The sequence below is a fragment of the Poecilia formosa genome, unplaced genomic scaffold (assembly GCF_000485575.1).
Source record: "Poecilia formosa unplaced genomic scaffold, Poecilia_formosa-5.1.2 Scaffold199, whole genome shotgun sequence".
Classification (NCBI taxonomy): domain Eukaryota; kingdom Metazoa; phylum Chordata; class Actinopteri; order Cyprinodontiformes; family Poeciliidae; genus Poecilia; species Poecilia formosa.
In genome coordinates this window covers 398,020-421,198 of record NW_006800138.1, presented here as the reverse complement: position 1 = coordinate 421,198, position 23,179 = coordinate 398,020, and the positions used below count along the sequence as shown (strand labels likewise).

The 23,179-nt window shown below is 39.0% G+C and overlaps 1 protein-coding gene across 1 annotated transcript in view; it reads right to left on the bottom strand.

Annotated features, from left to right (window-relative positions):
• Positions 1-47: 47 nt before the first annotated feature.
• Positions 48-23,179, bottom strand: part of inpp5a (inositol polyphosphate-5-phosphatase A) — a 163,259-nt gene continuing 140,127 nt past the window's right edge. Inside the window, exons 12-16 of the mRNA XM_007566792.2 lie at positions 20,898-20,971; positions 9,697-9,808; positions 4,547-4,642; positions 3,093-3,129; positions 48-1,735 (exon numbers count right to left, since the gene is read on the bottom strand). Of these exons, the coding sequence (XP_007566854.1) occupies positions 1,698-1,735; positions 3,093-3,129; positions 4,547-4,642; positions 9,697-9,808; positions 20,898-20,971 (357 nt within the window). The 3' untranslated portion in view covers positions 48-1,697. The remainder of the gene's footprint in view (positions 1,736-3,092; positions 3,130-4,546; positions 4,643-9,696; positions 9,809-20,897; positions 20,972-23,179) is intronic.

Below are 23,179 nucleotides of genomic sequence, written 5' to 3'. Positions count from 1 at the left end.
GTGAGTCTCTTCTGAATAAAGAAACGATTAAAGAGACAAAACACGAGTTGAGCTCTAATGGTTTTTATTGCTTAAGAACTGCATCACCTACAATAGAGGCCAGGCCTTCCAGAAGGGGCTAGAATAAAATCTCTTGTCTGCTTTTATAAGATGGAGTGAAGAAAAAAAACAACTGTGGCTTAAACTCCTACAGCATACTCAGAATGACCAGCAGGAACAAAAACAAGCTTCTTTTTTGCCTACAAACCAACACAAACAAAAGACGACATTAACTCTCCGGCAGGCACAAAAAAAAATAATTAAAAATTCCACTTGCTGTGGTTCATCAAGATGAAACAAATAAAGAAATCACAAAGAATCGGTCTGACGGCTTCAAACAGTCCGAAACCTGTAGTGTGGTGAACAAAAGCGATAAAAGAAGGAAAAAATAAAAACGCTGCCGTCTCCGGTTGCCCCCTTTAATGCTCGTCCTGGGGGCTCCACACAGCAAAAGAAGAAAACCTCCCTGCTTTCTTCTTCTGGGTTTAGAGTCTTACATTTGGAAATAAACACCTTTACAGATGACATTTCTCAACTCTTACACACTTTAAGTCTGTGTAGAATACTTGGCACCACAATGCAGTAACAACAAAAAACAAAACAAAACCAAAAGTTTACATCTTAAAGGGACACCCAAGCCTACTTAAAATATCACATTCAGAACCATAATATTATAGAAATAAGTTAGAGTAGGAATAATAATGACATAATGTGAGGGTGCTATTTATATCAAACATTATCTTATATATATTCCATATTTATATATATATATATTTATATACTTGAATGGTCTATGGCACTGCTTAAAACATTCTTGGATAGGCAATAAATCACCAAAGAGTTTTTCTTCCTGAACTTATCCAAAGGTTTCCATGGCGTTCCCGCTCGCTCGGCGTCTGCCCACGCTGCAGCACAAACGTTTTGGTGCGAATCATAAATTAACTCTTTAAAAAGTACAGCATATAAAATGAAAAAGTCCACTGATGTGTCAGGCAACAGGATGAAAAGTATATAGTTTCATATAGTTTCGTAATAAACTAAGATCAGAAGTCCTACTTATTCCAACAGGGACGGCGAAGTTTGGTCAGAGAACTGCACTAAAAGCATCCAAGGCTCTATATTATACTGTCAAATGTACAAATAAACCTAACAATATAGATATACAACATTTTTTGCATTGCACATTTTTCTCATCTTTTCTGATTTTTTTGTTTAACACCTTACATATTGTCTGAAAAGTAGCTTGTATACATTTAGGCATACCTAAAAATGGCCAGTAAACTCTAAAAGCATGTAGTATGACTGATTTGGATTAGAGTTTTGGAAATAAGGCTGTGGCATGGAAAAAAAGGGTGGCTTATTCATCGCCCTGATTGTCTTTTTTTCTTCTTCTGGGGAATGGGGTTGCATGGCAACAGTGAGGTCAGCAATGTGCGTCTGTCGCACGGAGCCGGGGCCCTCCTCGGGTGCTCGTCCGCATCTCGACAAGTGTTTTATGGAGAGAAAACGGCACGGATGAACCGTCCGGAAAACTCAGCGCCGCTGAAAATAAAAGAAGCTTGTCTGGGATCTTCAGTGTGTGCTTGTGCAAACTGTGTGTGTGTGTGCGTGTGTGTGTGTGTGTGCGTGTGTTTTTCAGGTGTTTTCACATAGACTCTTCATGGAATATGTTCTACCTCCCTTTGGCAAGAATTCCCTGTGGGAGAGGAGAGAAAAAGGAAAATAAAACGTCTACACACTGATTTTAAAAAGTATTCGCAGCAGAAACACAAAATCTTATCAAGTATTTTTGGTTCAGTTTCTAGTGCGAATATCTTAGTGCACCTGAAATACGACAAAACTAACTCAGAAGAAGCTTTTCAGTAAGATATTGGAGCTTGTTTAAGTAAAAAAATCCTTAATAAGGAATTATTAACTTAAATCAAGCTCCAGTATTTTCATGAAAGTTACTTGTAAGTTTGTTCTGTTTTGATCCAAATGTACTAAGACATTTACACTAGAAACTAAACCAAAATACTTAGATTCTGCGTTTTTGCAGAGTTAGGATGCTTTTCAAAAGTATTCATGACTCTTTTGCACATTTTGCAAAATCACAACCACAAACTCCAGTGATTTTCCCTCCCATAATTTTCAAGACTTAATTAGATATATGTCTGAACTTTGACTAGGCCATTCTAACACTTAATAGACTTTTATTTATTTATATTTCATTTTTAGGGTCGTCGTCCTGCTCTAGTCTCAAGTTTTCTACTGGTTTTTGTATTTAACTACATCACTGCAAAAACACGAAATCCTACCAAAGATTTTTGTCTTCCTAGTGCAAATATCTTGGAGTATTTGAAATAAAACACAACTAACTAAAAAGTAACTTTTTAGCAAGATAAATAAGCTTCTTTCAAGTAAAACATTCTCAAATGTAAATACAAGTTATTCTTATAGCAAAATATTTTCCTGTTTAAAGTGAAAAAAAAAAATCTGCCAGTGGAACTAGTACTATTTTGTTTATATTAAATAATTAAACTTAAAACAAGCTGATCTATCTTGCTGAAAAGTTACTTCAAAGTTATTTGTCTCGATTTAAGTGTACTAAGATATTTGCTTTAGAAATTAGACAAAAAATTTTGACAAGATTTTGTGTTTTTGGAGTGATTGTTCACAAACTGCGAAATACTTCTGTTTGTGATAGTGAGGTGACAAAATGGGAAAAGGTCAAAGTAGTATGAATACTTTTGCACTTCTTGACCTACAGCACATTCGCTCACGGGTTAGAATAAAAAAACATTAAAGTCTAGCTTGTAAGACAGCATCTTAAAATGGCCGAGGCATTTTAAGTTCTCAACGGTTGAAGTTTTATCTCTGGATAAAAACTCTTCAGACAGGAAACATTTGCTCTTACAAGTACTTTGGTGTGAGATAATGGGAGAGAAAACACAAGCAAATCAAAGCAAACAGTTGCAACAATGGGGAGAAATGTTAATAAAGAAAAGAAAAATGATATTTACCACGAAATCACTGCACCACACAACATCTGCAGGTACATGCATAAGGATTACCTTTCCCCGCTGGTAATCGGAAGGACAGGAAGACGGGCTGGAGGGGGGAAGGAGACAAACCACAGTCAGGAAAAAGAAACCGGTGAGTTGTTGGTCTGTGGGAAGAGGACTCGCTGCTGCCCTCTGACCTCTGAGCACCTTTAACATGCAGGTTAAACTCACACAGCAGCACCGCACATTTTTGGGCCTGAGCGTCAACTACACCGGACACTTCTTAAACAGAGGTAGCCGAGATTTTAGCACCGATGTGTGATTTGGAGGCTGCTGCAGTTTTTTTTGTTTTGTTTTTTTAGTGTCCAGGATGCCTTTGCTTGAGAACAGATTTAACTTAAGGCACCTCTGTCCACATTTAATGTGTTTCTCTACTCTGTCATGCAATATTTCTCCAAACTCCTAAGACTGTGTGAAAATCTGTTGTCCTCACTATGATCCCCACAGGTTTTCAATCAGATTTAGTTTTGGCCTTTGACTAGGCCACTGCAAATCTAAGAGTGCATTCACACCAGCCCTGTTTAATCCGCTTTTATCCAACTCTACTTCGACTGTCCAGAAACTTTAGTTCATTTGGGGAGGTGTGAATGCAAAATTGAACTTTTATGTGGACGAAAAAAGGCAACAATGGTCCGTCTAAAAACATAGATCTCTGTTCTGATTAATTGAATTCTTCCAAAAGCAGGAAGTGGACTAAAGCGCAGGGCATTCTGGGTAAATGCATCCAAAACAAACACGCTAGTCTAGTGCTAGCAGGAGAAATGGCTAACGACGAGAGACAAAACAGAAATCCTATAATCGCTAAAATTTGATGCTACTCCGTAATTTGATTACAATTTGCACAGGAGGAAGATATGCTTCTTCTTCAGAGGTTTTCATGTTGTTTAATTCAGTGGGTCTTGGTGCAGCGTCACCACAGGCGAGGAGGGGAATAACTTTTTCAATCAGTTTGGTTCGTTTGACAGTCAATGTGAAAGCAAATTGCACTGACTGAAAATGTAACAAATGTTGCAACTTTAGTTCCCAATCAAACCAAATCTACTGGACTGTCAGATGGGAAAACAATCTACATTTTCTCTCGTTGAGTTATTATTTTTGCTGGGTTAAGTGCATGTTTGGACTCAATGTGATGATGAAAAATAAAGTCCCTTTACAGACGCCTCAAGATCAAAACTGACTGGAATTTGGAACTGTTCTACATTAGATCACATTGACAAAAAAAGTCCCTAAGCATGACGGTGCCACCAACGTGTTTTGCAATAAAATGTTGATGCAGAGAATTGTATTTGCACTGCACGTTTTTTATTTTATTTTATTTTTTAATCCATAAGATCATAAGACATTATTTAACAATACTTTGAAAAGGGGTTTCTCGGTGAGGTGAAAGCCTCCTCCACTTCCTATCAGTTTCAACAACATTTAAACAACATTTAGAGAAATATGGTTGGAGCCCCTGGTGTTACCTTGTGGTCCCCCATGCAGACATTTGGCCCAATGTTATCATACACTATTGAATTCTCGTCATTTTCCTGCTCTTCTTCCTCTCTCTTATCTTTTGGCTGCAGAGATAGAGAAATAAAATGCATTAGTGCTGCAGAACCAACAGAAACACATACAGTCAAACACATTTTGATTACAGAGGCAACAACATTTGCAAAGCAGCCAATCCAGGAGTGACATTTATTTTTCTTGGTACTGACTGGCTGGAAATAATTAACACCGTAGATGTTAGCTTTTGGTAGTTTCCACTGCGTATTAATGGATATTATTTGATGTTTGAATTATTAAGCATTTTTAAGCGTTCAAGTATTTGTGGATTTTTTTCTATTCATTTGAGTTGTAACAATATTTGGGGGATTTTTATGAATGTAAACAATACTACAGTATTTGAAAAATAATAAAGTTATAGTTTTTGAGTTTTTTTTTTAGAAGAATGGAGCTACTGGCCAAGGGAAGTATTAATCCTACTGTCATCAGTTGGTATTTAATACCTGCTTTTTGTATAGGGTTGGTGATGATTGTGCGGTAAACTGCATTGGAGAAATAACTTTTCTTTAGTGGCAACAAAAAAGCCCACATTGCAAATCTGTGCTGTTTTGATGTTGTACACGTTTAAACTCAATAATTCATATAAAAAGGTAGGTAGGCAAAATGCCCCAGAGGCAACAATCAGTTGGACCCACAAGTTATATAAAATATCACATGAATGAGTGTGTAATTCTAAAACAAGTCGTAAAATAGTTAACTCTGTGAAAACATTACAATTTTGTATTTTAATTTCAGATCTAAATGATTTGAAACCCTTCAGAGAGGAGTAAAGAGCAGAAATAATTCCCAAATTGCGTATTTGCTTCATCCCCCCTGTAATCTGAACGCTTTGTGAAAGACAATGTTGTTTCTGGATTCCTGTCCACACACCGAGAGCCCGATGCCTGTTCACTCATGAATCTTCAGACTGGAGAATAAATCATAACGCGTCTGGTTGAACTAAAGAGTTTTTGAACAGCCACACGCACACAGATCCGCAGTCCTGTTTCTGAGGAGGGAGTGTGAGAATAAGCGATAAAGCAAATTCAGAATTAAGTTCAGAGCGATCCGGCAGCGGTGCGGGGTCAGCGCGCCGCCCGCCTCCACCTCTCTACCTCTCCAAGCGAGCCGCCACCTCTCTATTCAAGTGACGGGCGTCCCCCCTTCCCCGCAAGCCCGGGATTCATTCATCAAACACACACTTGGTAATTTACAAAGGCAGCATAAAATTGTGGATTTTCGGGCTGCGTAATCTTTAGACAGATAAACAAATTACCCGGGGGCTCCTCTGGCAGGGAGGGAGCGCTCGCTCGGCTACACATTCATTACCGGCGCTCCCGGAGCTGGTGCCGCGCCGCGCAGCCAGCGGGCAACCTTTGGCGTGTTAGGGCTCGGCAAGCAGAAAATAACATGATGGCGAGTTAACCGACCGTGCCATGATAGATGACGCCGCATGCCGGGCTGTTTACGGGCCCATGTCTCAACAATCTGTAACGCTCAGAGCCTGAGAGTGGGCGCTCGGTGAATCATCAGCCAATCTGCGAAAGCACTAAACTGTTCCACTCCGGCCTTGCATTACCAGCAATTAGCCGGCACTTCAGGGCGAAGAAAGCAAACAAGCAGCCAGCTGTGAGGGAGAATCACCTTTAACATAATTCTGATAAATTAAGTTGATAAAGGAGAGAAAGTACACCCTCTTTATTTCAGGGTTTTACTAATGAGGACATAAGGAAAGCAGCTGCATAATATAATACCTGATAAGCATCATCATCAGCGTTTCCATTGATCATATATTTGCGCAATTTGACATTTTAAAACTAAATGCGCTTAATGGAAACACCCTAATAAAGAAAAAATATCATTTTCTGAAAAAAAAAAAAGTTTTGGGGTAAGGATGAGGTGTTTTTGTGGCCATATTGAAATTGTTTTATTTTGTTAAACTGCAATGGAAACACGTTTTTCACGTCACATTATGTTGCCACTGGCGCAAACCACGAAGAAGAGGACAGGAAGTAGAGGACAGAAACATGTGGCAGCACGGTTGTAATGACTTATGGTGTGAACAAACTTATTCATATGTGATTTTAATTGTGTTTCTTGTTTAATGGAAACTCCACAATTATGTTTTTTTTACATGAGCAGAATATTGACAATGTTTTGTGCATCTAAATCGCAGTTTATGCAATTTGCATTATAATTTCTGCCAACAAAATGGCAAGATGGAAATATAGCAACAATAGCCTTATATTATCAATCCAGGAAGAGCTGCAAGGATTTTTTTCAAAGTATTTAAAGGTCATCATTCTGCAGAGAGATAGACTACTCACAGCTAGGTCTGTCATAATTTTGCAGGACTATAAATTGTGATAAATGATAGTATTGTTTTCTTGATGATGGTGTAATAATGCAAGTCCTCCTTCGCAAAGAAGAATAAACTAATTTTGTAACAAACACCTAACACTGAAAATGGAAGACATTTTAAAACTCCAAAATAAAACACAACCAAAAACAATAAATAAAACAGGAATATAAAACATACACAACTGAAGCCATAAATAAAATGGATTATGATGTGTCTGTAAACGAAATTGCCTTTCAAAAAATATAAATCAGAATGGAAATTATCGAGCTCATTTTAATTTATCATGCGATTAATTGATTAATCACTTATGGCGAAAGGCTTATTCATTCAAGTGGAAAGCTGGCAATCCTCCTGGAAAACCCAACAAATTTATCCTACTGTGCTCTACAAATATTATAAAAAACAAAAATATTTATTAAATCAAAATGTGAAAAACAAAAAACAAAATCCTACATTTTAGCGGCTCTGTAGCAGCAATAACTTAGGAAAGGTTTTCTGTTTCAGGTTTTCAGACTCACTCACAGTTTGCAGAAGAATTTTGGCCAACCGGTCTTTACTTCATAGATTTAAGTCATTAAAGTTTGCAGACAGGAAAAAAGAAAAGGATGAAAGAAGAAATAAAAAAAAACAAAAGATGCAAAGAAAGAAAGAAATGTTAAAAAGAGGAAAAAATAAATTTAAAGAAAAAAAGAAAAGAATAAAGGAAAAAATGAAAAATGAGGAAAAAAGAAGTTTGCAGAATCCAGTTTCTGCACATCTGTGTTATGCTCCACAGCATTTCAGTCAGGACGAGGTCTGAACTTTGACTGGACCATTTTAACACCTAGTTTTGTTTCATTTCCAGCCATTTCCAGCAGATTTGCTGTTTGGCATCGTTGTCATATCATGACCTTGACCTTTGGGTCAAGGTGTAGCGGTCAGACGGACAACAGGAGTGACTCATGTTAGCCCATTGAACCACTCCTCCATCACCATGCTTGACAGTGAGTAACCATGTTTTGTTTTTTGTAAAGCCTGAGGGTTGACCTTTTGTGTGTTTAGTAATTTTTCTGAGCTCCTTTTCCTGTAAACAGAGATTAATTCCAGTTTCTTCTTTGCTTTACATATAATAAATGTTTTGAATAACGTTTTTGTACAGCTGAGGTTAAACCTAAATTATTTCACAATTGGCAAACACCACATCAGTTTTATTACGCTGTGATATCTCATACTTTAGGTGTTTTAAAGTTGCTGTTTTCTCAACCTTTTGTTCCAGAGATCAGCCTTGATGTTTTAGGAAGGCTGCAGATCTCCATTGAAGCTTCAGTCACTGGAGAAGAAAGATCAGGAAGGAATTTCTTCTCATTTGTTGAAGACAAAAGAAAGCCAAACTTCCTGAGCAGCCCCCCCCACTGTGAACTGGTACTGTACAACACACTGCTGCACCTCTCCCACACACACACACACACAAACACACATTTCCAGATGAAAGCCGGGCTTTTCCTGCACAAAAGGAGTCAAGTGGCTAAAATACTAAGGCTTAGAAGTCCAAAACGCTCAAAACTTTGTTTTTTTGTTACTGGCTGGTTTGGGTTTGAAGATGTATTTGTCAAGGAGTAAAACCAAATATATGTGAACGCTACTCGGCTGCACGCAGGATCAGTCCGTAATCCAGCAAACAAATTAGAGAGTCAGGAGAGAAACAGGCTGTGGGAGCATTAGAGGAGGAGAAAGGTGGCAGATTGGCTGCTGTTTGTAATTCTGAGGCGGATCCAAAGTTAAACAGGGGTTCAACTCTCTGAGGAAGACGAGGCTTTATGAAGAAGATGGGGCCCAGCAGAACTCTATAAGTGCTGGGATACACACTGTTCCTTGGCTCGGCGGGTCAAAAGGACATTCAGGAACAAAGGGAGGAAACATTTCATTCGTTTAACATTTAAATACAGCTGGGAGAGAACACCTGTTACTGCGATGACATAACGAGCTTTTTGGGGTCTTTTCTCTAACAGCTTTGCAAAACTAGCCTCAAATAGGATTGAGGGTGTCTGTTGGACTTTGACTAGGACATCTTAACACACCAATATTCCTTGATCGAACCCATTCTGTTATATATTTGGCTGTATGTTTAGGGTAATTATCGTGTTGCAGCATATGGATCAAACGGCAAGATTATTCTGCCGATTTCTGTCCCGCTTTTGGGCACATCCGGTGAAATCAGGGAAGAAGGAGCACACCCCAATAATCAGAAAGTTTTTTAAGCAAAAATACATTAAAGACCTGTTGTCATTGTGTCAACCTTCCAGACCACTCAGGTCTTCTGGTTCTGGTCTACTCTGCATTTCCAGAACCAGAACCGAACATGGAGAAACAGCATTCAGTTTTTATGCTACTCTAATCTGAAGCAAATTTCCAGAAAAACTGTAAAACTGCTGAAACACTGAGTTCATTTAAAGCAAAGCTAAAAACCAACCTGTTTAGAATTGCCTTTGATTAATAAAAACTGGAATATTGATCAATATATTTGATGTTTATTTGCTTGATGATGGCATTTGACATAATCAAATGTCAAATTTTGACAGGTTTATTGCTTTTTTCATAAGTGGTTACTATGTTAAGTTTTCATGGTGTTGTTGAAGTGCTGTATGCAGACAAATTTGGCTTAAAGTTTGTGACCGTGACATCATAATGACCAAATTCTTTGGATAAATATGTTGCAATTTTTAAAATCAAAAGTCAGTTGCTCACCATAGCCATCAGGTGTTTAGCAGAAATTGACAGGAGGATCCGGTCACACCAGGCGGGGCATCTGGTGGTGTTGTACTGCTTGGCGTGATGGACGTCCTCACTGTACGGATAACTGCAGGGAAACACAAACACAACAATCAGAGCAACAAACGAAAAGGAAAAGCTATTCACTCCTGGTAATGATTTCCTTAGAAGACGACATTAAACACAACGTGTAGTAATCAGAGTTGGAAGAGAGAAATAAATATCATCTGTCATCTCAGAGATAGAGATCACAAGAAAACAGGAGGTCCATTAATATGACCAATCATCTGAGTAATCACTTGAATCAACACACAAGGATGGCTCTATCAAAGCAATCTTTCTCTGCCAAATGTACAGGTTGCGTGTGTGTGTGTGTGTGTGTCGGAGGCTGAAGTAAAACAGAATGAGTGTGATTTGTGCAGAGCGGGCCAGAGGGAGATTCAGTTGCCCATATGTACAGCGACACCCCGGCACGGTCATCAAAAACAGATTAGGCGCCGCAGCAAATGGCCATGAGCGATTGTGCCTTGGAAACGGCGGGGGAACAATCGCGTGATTTAAGTGGCGGAGTCGGGCGGGAAGCCATCGAGCTGATGCAGATTTACATTGTTGAGAATTCAATTTGCCCCTCCGGCTCATCAAACTGCTTCGGATTTACACGCCACCAATCCAATTTGTTTGTCTGCGCTCATCAGGATATAACAGCAGGCTTACATACTGTACTACCAATCCAATTTGCTCCCTCAGTGCCACGCGCGCTAACTGTAGCATAACACCGAGCCACTTTCCTCCGAGGACAATGATACCCTAATGGTAAAATAAACACACACAAACACTCGGGGTTTTATTCATCACACTTGCCAGGCTTTGATAGCTTAATTGGACATTGTAGTGAAGAATATCATATCTTTCAGTACGGTTCTTTTTAGTTCTTTCACCACAACAAGAGCTGGGATGTAAAGTGATACCAGAATAATCATCTCTGTGGCCATTAGCACAACACTTAGCCTTTCTCTATAACACTCCTCAGTTCTGGAGGATACACTTTACACTGGGCTGTAAAGATCAGCACAATGACAGAAACTGTAATGTAAGATATGAGAAAATATATCTTACCACAAGTTATATATAGTATTTGTTCCTGTATTTGAACAGATGTTTTTATTTGACTACAGTATGTTATCTAGCCTCTTTAATCTGAAATTGAACATTATTTAAATATATAACAGGTTAATCACTGCAAAAACATAAATCTTACCAAGTATTTTTGGTCTAGTTTCCAGTGTAAATATCTTAGTAAACTTGAAATAAGACAAACTAACTTAAAATCAACTTTTCAGGAAAATATAGAGGCTTGTTTTAAGTAATACTGATGATAAAGTACCAGTTCCATTGGTAGATTAATTCATTTATAACATGGGAATAATATCTTGTTTTAACTGAAATAATCTGCCAATGAAACTAGTACTTTTTTTCATCAATATTAAGGAATTATTTACTTACAATAAGCCTCTACATTGCTAAAAAGTAATTTGTAAGTTAGTTTGTATTGTTTCAATGTACTAAGATATTTGTACTAGAAACCAGACAAAAAATACTTTGTAAGATTTTGTGTTTTTGAAGTGACAAAAGTTCCTGTTTTACATATATGTAAGGTTTTTTGTTTTGTTGTTTTTACTAATTTTTCAGTCAGAGGCCTCTTCAGCTTTGATGCGTGACTGACTGCTACTGGAGTTCCTTCTTGCACAAGATGTAAGTATTGTATGAACATGAGACAAATTATTTTATTTGCCCTCTGAAAGACTAATAAACTTTAATTTTGTACAAAACACTCCAAACTGGAATTGGAAGATATTTTAAATATCCAAAATAAAACACAACTACGAAAAAGGAAATAAAAACAACAAACAGCTGAAACCATAAATAGAATGGATTATGAAGCCTGTAAAACAAAATGGCCCTTCAAAAAATGTTAGTACTAAGAATGGAAATGATTGAACTCATTTTAATTCACCGTGCAAATAATTGATAAATTGATTAATTGCGTATTGCGACAGACTTGGAACCAAATACTTGTCATATGTAGCTCTGTGTGTAATAAATGTTTGCAATACCCATAAATGAACTTTTCAGTTCTACTCTAATTTACTGAGATGCACCTGCACCTTAAAGCAGAAGATGTCTCTGGCTCACACACCCACACACACACACACCCCCACCCACCCACACACACCCCACCAGGTGTACAAACAGACCTGCTGACTTCTTAAAGGAGTTCCCCGCCTCCAATTAGCATTAATAACATTCAAACCCGGGGGGGATGGAGGTTTTGACATGCAAATCAAAGGTCTGAAGGAGTGATCCTGGGATAAAAAGAGCATGAAGAATAGGATGAGTGAAACAGATAGAGAGCGGCAGGCAGAGGAGAGGGGATAAAGATGGATCAGACAGAAGTGAGGGTGGAAAAGAGCAAAGGCTTCAAAGAGCTTTGAGAGCCGCTCCACTTCAGGGTGGCCTGAACGCCGCCGCTTCCTGAGGTGACGGCCTGAGAACTACCCACCAATCAGGGTTGGTCTTGGAGCTTTATTGACTAACAAGACTGGGGTCATTTTGGTGTTAAACAGATAGAGAGAAAATCAAGTTTCCCTCTTCACCTCCTTCAAACAATGAACTCCCGCTGGATAACTTCCACCGAACAAAACAACTCGGTCACTTTTGATGACGGCTGGTTGTAAAAAAGTGATTAAAAACACTCAGCCTTAACCATTAAACTCCCATTCTCTACATTTGCAGGTGTATACTTCCTTTTTCTGTTACCGCACCCTCCACTGAGTCCAACATGAATGCAAGAGCAAACAAAGTGATTAATACGTCTGATAAGGAAACTCACAACCTTATCTTGGAGGGTAAACTATCGGAGAGGGTGTGTGGGTTACAGCAAGGCTAATTACTCTCATTAATGAACTGCAGCTGATAACTTCTAGCATTCTGTGGCTGGAAAGAGGCAGCATAGCTAAAACCTCTCAGACACAAATCAAACATGGAAAAATGACTCCAACACCCACGATTATGAATGAGATATTTCCCAGAGTTGTGCATGTAATGCCAGCCACATCAGGTTTAACAATAAGCACATGCTCAAGTTGAGACTGAAAAATGTCCTGTGATGGATGCCTGTTGTTGAGACTGTACAGTTAATCCATTCTTTTGTGCAGCCGGCCACTCTGCAGATGATACATGTGTGTACGGTCTCCTATCAGGACCCCGCTAGCAGCCATGGAGAGCTCATTCATTCATGCTTGGTTTAGGGTTTAATGTTTGACTTGGCTGCTGGCACATTACTCACATGTGTTGCTGCTGGTGTCAGCTTGTTTGTCTTGCAACAGTAGAAAAAAAACCTGGCAAGGTGAGGACAGCCCCGACCTATAGGGTGAAACCTGGCCTCGCCCAGCAACCTGGGAGGTAATATTCATATACAGTGCAAAAGCGTTTATACTGCCTGAACTTTTTCACGTTTTGTCCAGATTACACCCACAAATTTTGATGTTTTTCAGTTTATCTTTCTAGTTTTTATTACCCCAGATGCTGACATTTTGCCCATTCTTTCATGTCTGATTGGACAAAAAGCGTCTGGTGAATATTGAATTTCAAATCCGATTATTTTTGCCCATATCTAACATTTTCCCAGCAGTCTGGACGGCTCATTTCCAATCTTTTCATTAGCCTATTCCTTTTTTGGTAAATTATGGGTTTATTAATTAGTATTGTTTTTGTTTTCTGTGTTTAATGTTGGTCATTTACCAAAATAAAGTGAAATGAACTGATTTTTTAAACAACTAAAGTTAATATAATTACTTGATTGTGCTATAAAATGGCACTCTGTGCCTGGAAAACACATAATACTCCCCCTTTGAAATGGTTTGTAAATGAATAAATAAACGAATGAATCCTATCCATTTATAGGATATTGTTTTAAAACCTAGTGTTAAAATAATCTGAAAAAAAAAGATCACTTTTTTGTCACATAAAATCCTAATAAAGGATTTTATTGGGATAAAATGGGTACATAACAGTTTCTGGTTGCAATAAAACAAAATATGCATAAGTTGAAGTACTATAGATGCCTTAGACAGGCCCTGAGTTTACATTGCTCTATTATATCTAATGTGGCTACACCCAGTGCATGTTTATGAAGCTGTCTTTTCTTAATTTTAAAGTCCATTTAGCGAAGAGCAGACACTCTTATCTCCAAAGCAAAAGCCTTATATGGTGAAAAAGTGACAGGCCAAACAGTGGACTATTCACTTACTGAGTATTTAATGAGTGCAATATAAACTTGAGGATGTAGGTAGGGCAGGAAGCCAAAGATAAGAGTTTTCATATGCGAGACATGATGTCATGGGCGTTAGCGTCGATGGGATTGGCTGGAAGTAGGAATCCGTTGCTTTCAAATGACTCGTAGCCTCTCTACATCTATGTTTGCTTGGGGTTGTCAGGGGAAGCCTGGTAAAACACAACACACAGAAAGCTTCAAGAAGATCAGCCAAATGCTATCAATAACGCTGAATGTGTGGAGCTGGGAGGCTCACAGGCACAACGTTGGCAAGCGCAAACAGAGTGCAACGCCATCGGTTGCCCTGCAGATTTTCAGGGATTCAGCAACGACAACTTCTGCCTTTAGCTGATCTAAATGAAGACAGGAAGACACAGATGGCGTCCATTTGAGCTTCTCTGAGCAAGATCTCTTTAAACAAAGCCTTCGTCTCAAGAAGCGTCGTCTCAGGAAAGAGGCGACGCTATTCGACAGCAGCGAATCTTGTTCTGTAATCGCCACAGTCGGCCCTCATCATCTCCACTGGCTCTCCAGTAGTTAGAATGATGGATGCGCTGCTGCTTGTAAAACAATGTTCCTGTTCAGCAGATCAGGCCGTAACGCCGGGAGCAGCCAACACAAACCACACACTCACAGCGGAGCGCTTTTTAACACAACGCTGTGGCGCCACTGTATCGGTGGCGCTCCTTAAACGGAGTCACGTGCCGCTGCTACGGAGCAGCACAGCTGTCAGAGAGCAGCAAACAAGCAGCTTCCTTCATATGTGGGGCAAACAGAAGGGCTGTTCAACTAATGTCTTCACAACCAAATGCTCATACAGAGAGGGTGAGATAATTTCTACAGGCCTTCAGAGGGTAAGGGTTATCCATCTGTTCATAGATAAGGTGTAGAAAACAGCCAGAAACCAGCAGGTAGCTTCATGTTTCTCTTGACTTTAAGTTTCATCACAGCAGTGGGACGTTTAGCCTCACACTCTCACATCCTGAAGCTCTGAAAACATGAGAAGCTTTCCGTGCTTCGAGGTCACAAAAGCGTTTATCAGTTTCAGCCTCACAACACACCTCACCTCCCGACCTTTGGGTCAGGTCGGGCTCCTCTGCTGCGTCCCATGTCTAGACTTGACAAACAATGGAGGAGCAATAGAGACATCCTGGTCCCTCTACGACCTGTCAACCAGTCCTACTACAGGACGTTCGGGTTACGAGACGAGAATTATGGCACAATTTAGGAATAATTCCCTGCTGTAATTATACTTTTAGTCAATGTTGCAGCAGCAAACGTCGGCTTGGAACAGATTTAGATGTTTTTTATTTAGTCTGTTGAAATGAAGCAGCTTGTTGTACAATTAAGGACATAGTATGATAAACTAAAATATTTCTGTAGCAATACATAATACAACCCTGAACTTACAAGTAATTGTGTCCAACCTACAAGTTATTTTCCAAGAATAATAAACAAACTAGCATGTTGGTACTTTCATTCATATTATTTTCATTTTTCCCAAAATATTTCAACTTGAGAGCCTTTCAGTACTCTTGTGTGATGCTGTATATTTTGGTATTGATCCGATAAAGTAAATACAGGACCAGTATCGCTGATACCGATACCAATACTTAATATTTAAGTTTAATATATCATCAAACTTTTGACCTTTCGGTGCTTTTGTAGTTTTTTTTTATTATAATTTTGTTAAAAATTAGGACAGAATTTAGATAAGGTTTTCACAAAATATTTTAACAACATATTAACATGATCAACAAACAACCGCTGGATTATTTAATCTTATCTCCGTTTTAATGATTTTTTTTTTTTAAACTTTCTCACATGCTGTTTTTATTTTAATTATGTAAAGCACTTTGAAATGCCTTGCTGCTGAATTGTGCTATACAAATAAAATTTGATTGATTGATTGATTGATTGATAGTTTGAATTTCTGAATTCCAAAGCTTAATTTTGAAATAAATAAAAAAAGAGAAGAAAAAAGTTAAAGCAGTTGCAATAAATTAGCTACCAAATAGTTTGCAGTCATGGATTATGATAAATTCAGGCAGTAAACAACAAATACTAGCAGGTAAACTCAATCAGCTTAAATTTACTATAATTCAGAGATTACATTTTTTTTATTCAGGAACAAAGCTGAAGATAAGAAATCCTGAAGTTAAACATGGATTCAAACTCAGAGCCTGACTTTATGTACCTCTGGGCATCAATACTAGCAATCAGTAAGTCATTAATATTCTGGTATAATAAGCTTTAGGTACCTCCAATGTTGCTTTCATACTTAAAATGATTAAAACTCCAACAGAAATTCCTCAGAAATCTATCTGACTTCTTTCCCGGTGTTCCCCCTCTTCCATATCGTCTTCCAGCTCTGAAATCACTCATGATATGGCCACTGATGGAGTTGTGCTGCTGGTCTGATGTCACTCAAAATCTCCCTCAAAGCCCGCTCCAGTAACCACGTTACGGCTCCAATACATTCTCCCTCCACCCGCTCATCAGCCTCTGCATTTATTTTACTTTTTTTTTCAGAAGCTTGGGACCAATTCAATTTTTGCATCGATCTTGTGCAAAAAAAACAGAAGAGAAATCAGATCAGAGGAGTACTAAAAGCTTTCCCTTAAATCAATCAAAATACATGAATACGTTACTGGTACTTTTGTATGTTTTTAGGGGGATATTACCTATGTTATGCCATTAAAATATGAAATAAAAGGAACCATGATCTGCGGTAAAACTTACCATTACTTTTAATAATGGCTGTGCAGCAGTCCATGGCCTCATGGTTGGTTGGCAGTTTCATGTATTACAGCTGATAGAGAAACCGTTTCTAAATAAACGATAAGCGTAACAGTTTCATCTTCCCCCCCGAGCGGACACGCGATCCTGCCTGCGTCGCCCCGCCGGTGTTGAGGCGCTTCGTCGGCCCGTTGGAACGCCAGCGGACTGGCTCCAGGTCCAACTGTCACAAGGCCCGGGCAAATTCCTCACCCCAGTGCCCAAGTACTCAGACGTGTCACCGCCGACTTTGACAGATGACTCCTTGAAAGTGGAGGAATATATATTTTGAAATTTAAGGCCTCTGCAAAGATGCAGAGGGAAGTAAATTCCTGCTTTAAAAAAATTGGAAAAATGCATCACCTTTTTGTCTTGTTTTCACAACAGGTGCATCTCAATAAGTCAGACGACCATTTTAATATTAAAAAATGATTAAACACCAATAAGTATTATATTGGTGTCCAACCGTTTGGCCATATTGGACAAAATGTGACTTGCGGGCCCAAAAAATGTAATATTAAAAATACAGAAAAACAAAACATAATTTTGTTTTACGTACTGAACAACAAACCAAGCTGCAGCACTTTAATTAGAACAATTAATTCATTATGTTTTTGTTACAAACTGTTTTAACTGTATTGTGTCAACTCTTGTAAATATTTTCTCTCAAGAAGTTTTATTCTGGCTAAAATAAGATTGAAGGTTTTTATGTTGGGAAGGGATATGCAATATTTTGTAAATCCAAAATGTAAAAAGAGTTTTGCGAGTTTGTCTCATTAAAAGAAAAATATCCACTTTATTTTAAAGGTCTTGACGGAAAATAAAACTATTTTTGTCAATCCTGAGCAATATGGCCCTCAGGCCACACTTTGGACTCCCCTGGTACATGTAATACTAGAATTGTGCTGGTTGGGGGGTTAAAAGAGTGAAACTGGGCCGTTCAGACTGCCATGAAAAAGCTGGACATGACCCAAAAAAACAGAAAAGAATTGCATTTAGTTGCAATTTGTCGACAAATTTTTGCTCTTACTTTTAAACTTTTGAACTGCTGTTATGATGCCTGGTATTGTTTGTACAATTAGTAGCAGCTGATTAGCATATCAGAAGCTCAAACAATACCTGAACTCTGACCCCAAATCTCAGAGTGGTTTAAAGCAGGCTTCACGGATGCAGAGCAGAGAGAGAAGGAGGAATTTCAACCTCTTCCATCGATCATAACGGGCAGGGATGGATCCCCTACTCCAACATCTTTCTGCCCAGTTTTCTAATCATATGGCCAGAGAAAGAGGAGCGGCAAAAGCAAATGAGATGGATTAACTGTGCTTGCAACTGATGATGTCATGCAGGACATGCTACTGAGAAATATTAAGCTGTTAGCATGTTATACAGTAGCAGTCTTCAGTCAGAGGCCTCATCAGATTCGTTGCAAGACTGACTGCTACCGTAGATTCTTCCTGCCCAAAATATATGACAACATGTAATTTAACTCAGGAAAAAATAAATTATGTTTTAATTGAATTGAAGGTAGGATTTGGGGCAAAGAAATGCTAACATCTGGGTTGGTCAGCTCCAGTCCTTAAGAGCTGGTTTCCTGACCTGAAATAATGCAATAATTCACACAAGAACGTGCTTACAAAATTACTAAAACAAGTAAAAATCCTGCAGAGCAGAAAGATATACCCTAAAAAGCCTTAAATGTTTTGAACACATCCATTTTAATGGTTTTATACAACATCTATTTATATAAGTATATATAAGAAACATAATTTTGAGTGTCCATTAGCTGTAAATACTTCAAATACATCAATCTGTCGGAAATGAATCTATATCGTTTACAAGTTTCTCCATTTTTACCACTTTTCTGTCAGATCCTCAGTTGATTTGTGCAAAGCTATCTCACTGTGATATCCAATCCACGGAGAGAATTACCTTAAAGATTAAATGTTTGTGACTATTATTGATTTATAGATTGGGAGCAAAGTGAGTCGTGTGTGTGCATGCCTGCGTGGAGCGGTGAGGCTCCGCTCTGATGGCCGGCATTAAAAAAAAAAAAAAAGAGTAATAACCTCACAGATGGCGAGGTGACGGTCCTGAGCAGAGCATGTGATGGTGAGCAATCGGTGAGGCTTGACAGGGGGAAGGGTACCAGAGAGGTAGAAACGGGTTGTTTAAGTTTAACTAGGCCGCCTCTGCCCATTACAAGCCTGACAATGATGTGTTTTGTCGCAGACTAAGAGTTGATCAAATCGGATTTCATACGCCGCTCCCGCGTTTCATCTGTTTGATTCATCATCGCCTCAAGTGCGAGGAAATCATTTGTATTCTTTGGCTGCAGCACGTTCATGCCTCCCTGTGGAGAGATGATTCAGTGTTATATGGAAAGGTGCAAGAGTCAGGCGGTGTAAAAGGACGATAAATCCACCTGTCACTTATGCAAAGTGATGTAAATGGGGTCCCTGATTAAGACACAGAGTCATTTAAAAAACAGGGACTCGCAGCGCCGCGACTGAGCCGCGCACAAGCAATCTCTAATCGATTCACACACACACACACACACATTTGGAACGTCCTATGTTTCTAAAGTCCTTCCTCACACACACACACACACACACACACACACACACACACACACACACACACACACACAGACAAGTTAAAATCCCCCGCCGCCCCAAGCCTGCCACCAGAGCAGTTTATCAAGTAATTATTGTTTGATTACAGCGTTTCATTATCTGCACTGATTGAGTCACAACCGACGGCAAAGGTCAAGCGCCATTAACGCGACGCTTCCCGAAACATATTTCCGCGCCAGCCGTGTGTTTGCCCTCCCTCTCCTCTGAAAGGGCTAATTGCAAATGCATTTGTTTGAGGAGGAGAAGGACCTCCGGCTCCCGTCTCCGCCACGTCCCGCTGAGACGGCATTATCAATGCGGCCCGTGGCGCTTGGCGCGGCACGCACGGCCAAATCCACGCGGGAGCCGTTTGGGAACATGTGCAATCATACTGATCCCTGTAAAGCAAGAATTCAAGAGCTTTTATTGTACCGCCTGGTGAAAAAGTGACAGAGTCTGCTTCTGGTTTTAGAGTGTTCAGAGCATGTAAAGCCTGCTCACTGCAACAAAACACTGCTGTAGGTTTGATTTTTAGGCATTTTGTGCATGTCCACAATATTAATAAGCTGCTCTGAATTTAAATCAGGAATAGTTCAAATAAACTGAAAGTAACATGACATTACAGCGACTGCATTTATTTTCTTGCTTGGTAAAATAAATTAATCTTTTTGTTTTGCAGTAAAATAATTTTATGTTGTAAAAGTTTACTTGGAAGGAAAGGAAGATTTTAGGAATTTTTTTTTGCTATTTTTTTTTTTACAAAAATCCACTAATATTCACTCAAAATGAAAGTAAGTGAAACATTTTTCTGTAATTTATACTTTGCATTAAGATGATCGGACTGTATAATTATTAATCCATGACTGTTTGCGATAAATGTGACATTTTAACTACTCTTCAAAATGAGAAAGACAAGAAAACATGGTATTTTAAATAAGACAGATGTGGTCACGTTTGGACAAAGATAAAATAAAAATTACAGTGGAGGGTTTTGTTGCATTTCAGAGCATAAAATCCTTCAGTGTTCTGGTTGTTATGGTTTTAATGGTGATGTAAAAAACTGGTTTCAGACAAACTTTGTATTTAATAATTAATGTTTTTTTAGTAAATCATTTAGGAATGCGTTAAACTACTTCCTCATGATTTGATGTAAAGGATGGTAAAGTAATTTGGTTTCCTGTATAGTTTCTTCTTAAACTAGGGTGTTATATTCTATAAAACATTAAACCTTTCAAGGTCAGTTTTCATGCAATTATTTTTAAAAAGTGCCACAGGCTAAAACACCAACAAAACAACATGTTTTGTTCAACAAAACAGAAATCTATTCACATAGAAAATATGTCAAAGCTGCAGTGTTTGCTTTCAGATGGTAAACATGTTATTAAATAAAACAGAAAGGATTACAGATGTTTCTATACCAACATGTTTGGGATGTAAAGGTGCTAAAATCTTACGTGGGTGGGAAAGTGATCTCCATCTCATCCACCTGATCCCTGAACGCCCCCAGCTCTTTGTCATACTCTAGAAGCTGGGAAAGCAAAAAGACAACAAAATCAGAAATAAAGAGAGAAACATGAATAAACAGGTAATGAATGATAACTGATTAAGTTAATTTGTGATCACTATTTGAGTTTATATGAAGCACGGTCAGATGTTTTTTCTGGCTCACGGTCAGAAACTCCAATTTCCACTCAAATACAAAATTTCCCTCTGATTTAAAGGCAGATATTCACTTTTAATACGTAACCTGGAAGGAAACTCAAGGACAGAGTTCAGGACCGCTGAGTATGCAAGAAATGTTTGTGTCATTTTGAACTCAGACGTAGATTTTAACAACCGTATAAACATGATAATGAAATCAGTTTAAAAACACTTGCACTATAAATGTTAGGATCTGTGTTTTCTGTGTAGTTTCTGTCTGTCTAGTCCTGTTTTCCCCTGAGTCTGTCTTGATTGATCCCAGCTGTGTGTCGTTCCTGTGATTACCCTCCCAGTGTATTTAGTCCCACCTGTTGTCAGTGTTCTTTGTCGGATCGTTGTCGTGTCTCACATCTGTGTCTGTTCCTGTGCTACCAGTGATTTTCTGTTGTCCCTCCTGGTTCATCATTAAATCTTCTTCATCATCATGACTACCTGGGTTCCCCGGCGTCTCTCTCACCATCACCAACAACCACACACCATGACAATAAATATTTTCCAGGAAAATGAATCATGACACCAGTTCTGAAGTCCTTGTTTGAGACAGGAGAGATTGTAAACACTGCAGTTTGTTAATACAGTCCTGACTGGACAAGTATGAACCAGAGACCTGCTAACTCAGAGCTCCAAGAACCAAAACTAAGCAAAGGGAGGCAAAATTTCATTTCTGCTCCTTAGCTCAGAAACAAACTGTCTGAAAACCTGAACTGTGGAGAAACTTTTGGTTCTCGAAAACCAAACTGGAGGCTTCGGTCAAAGAGCCCGACTAAATCCACCGTTTTATCAGAATTTTATTTTAGGGTGCATTTACACCCTAAAATTAAACTGTTTAGTCCACTTTAATTGAACTCTAGTTTGTTTGTCCAGAAGGTTTGGTTAGTTGAGTTTGTATAATCAAACTCTGATGTGTGTGAAGCAAACTCTGGTCCACCTACAAACCCAGGCTTCAGTTCCGGTGCGGTTGGAATGGATATGTGAACGCCGAGTGGACTGGAGATCACTCCAAAAGCAGGAAGCGGACTATGGTGGACTACCTAAACAAACACAAGAGCCTAGCACCAGCGGGAGAAATGGCTCATCATCTTTTACCAAAGACAAAAGAGAAATCCTATGACCACTAAACTCTGATGCCGCTCCATTTATTTCATGAAGAAGAAAGTTTCGCTCAGTGGCTTCTTCAGAGGGTTTTGTATGGATTTCATCAGTGGTTCTTGGTGCAGCGCCACCACAGGCAAGGAGGGGAACAGCTTTTTTCAAAGGGTTTTGTTTGACACAGTCAGTGTGAAAGCAAAAAGTTTAACAAATGCTGCAGTTTTGGTCCCCAACCTAGTCCAGTCTATCATACTATCAGGTGTGGAAAAAACAAACAAACAAAAGCCCTTAATGTCTTTACTCTGTTTCTGTGAAGAACTTTGGATTGCTGCGTTAATAAATGGTGCTACAGTAATAAACTTGTTTTTTCTTTAAAAACCATAGGAAGACAAACGGACAAATGAAAAGACGGATGGTTGGATCCTGAGTTGATTTGGATGGATGGACAGGGAATACAGTTGGGAATCGGTTATTTTTCCAATCTGTATCTAAATTCCTACCAAGAATATCAGGACCAACTTCCTTCAGGAACAGTGCCAGACTTTATCAAACTCATAGACAGTCGAGTTTATTTGAATTCACACAGCATTATCCGATTCAGCTAAGAAGTCAATACCCATTCATCACCCGGCCTTATAGTCTGAGGAAGAGTCAAACTGGATCATCTCATCTTTGTGCCCATTCAGTTACTCCTACATACCTGAAAGAGGTGCAGGGTATTGATGCCAGTTCACCAACTCTGTGTGTGTGTCTGTGTGTGTCACCAGTTCTCTCCAACTGGGGTGTGTCTCTCTATAACAACACAGCATCCACACACTCTTCATCAATCATGTCTCCTCACCCAGCTGTACTCACTCACTAGAGTGTACACACACACTTCCCCCAGTTTCCCACCTTTCACAAAACCCATAAATCATTAGTGAAAAGTGCAATTAGCAGCTCCTTG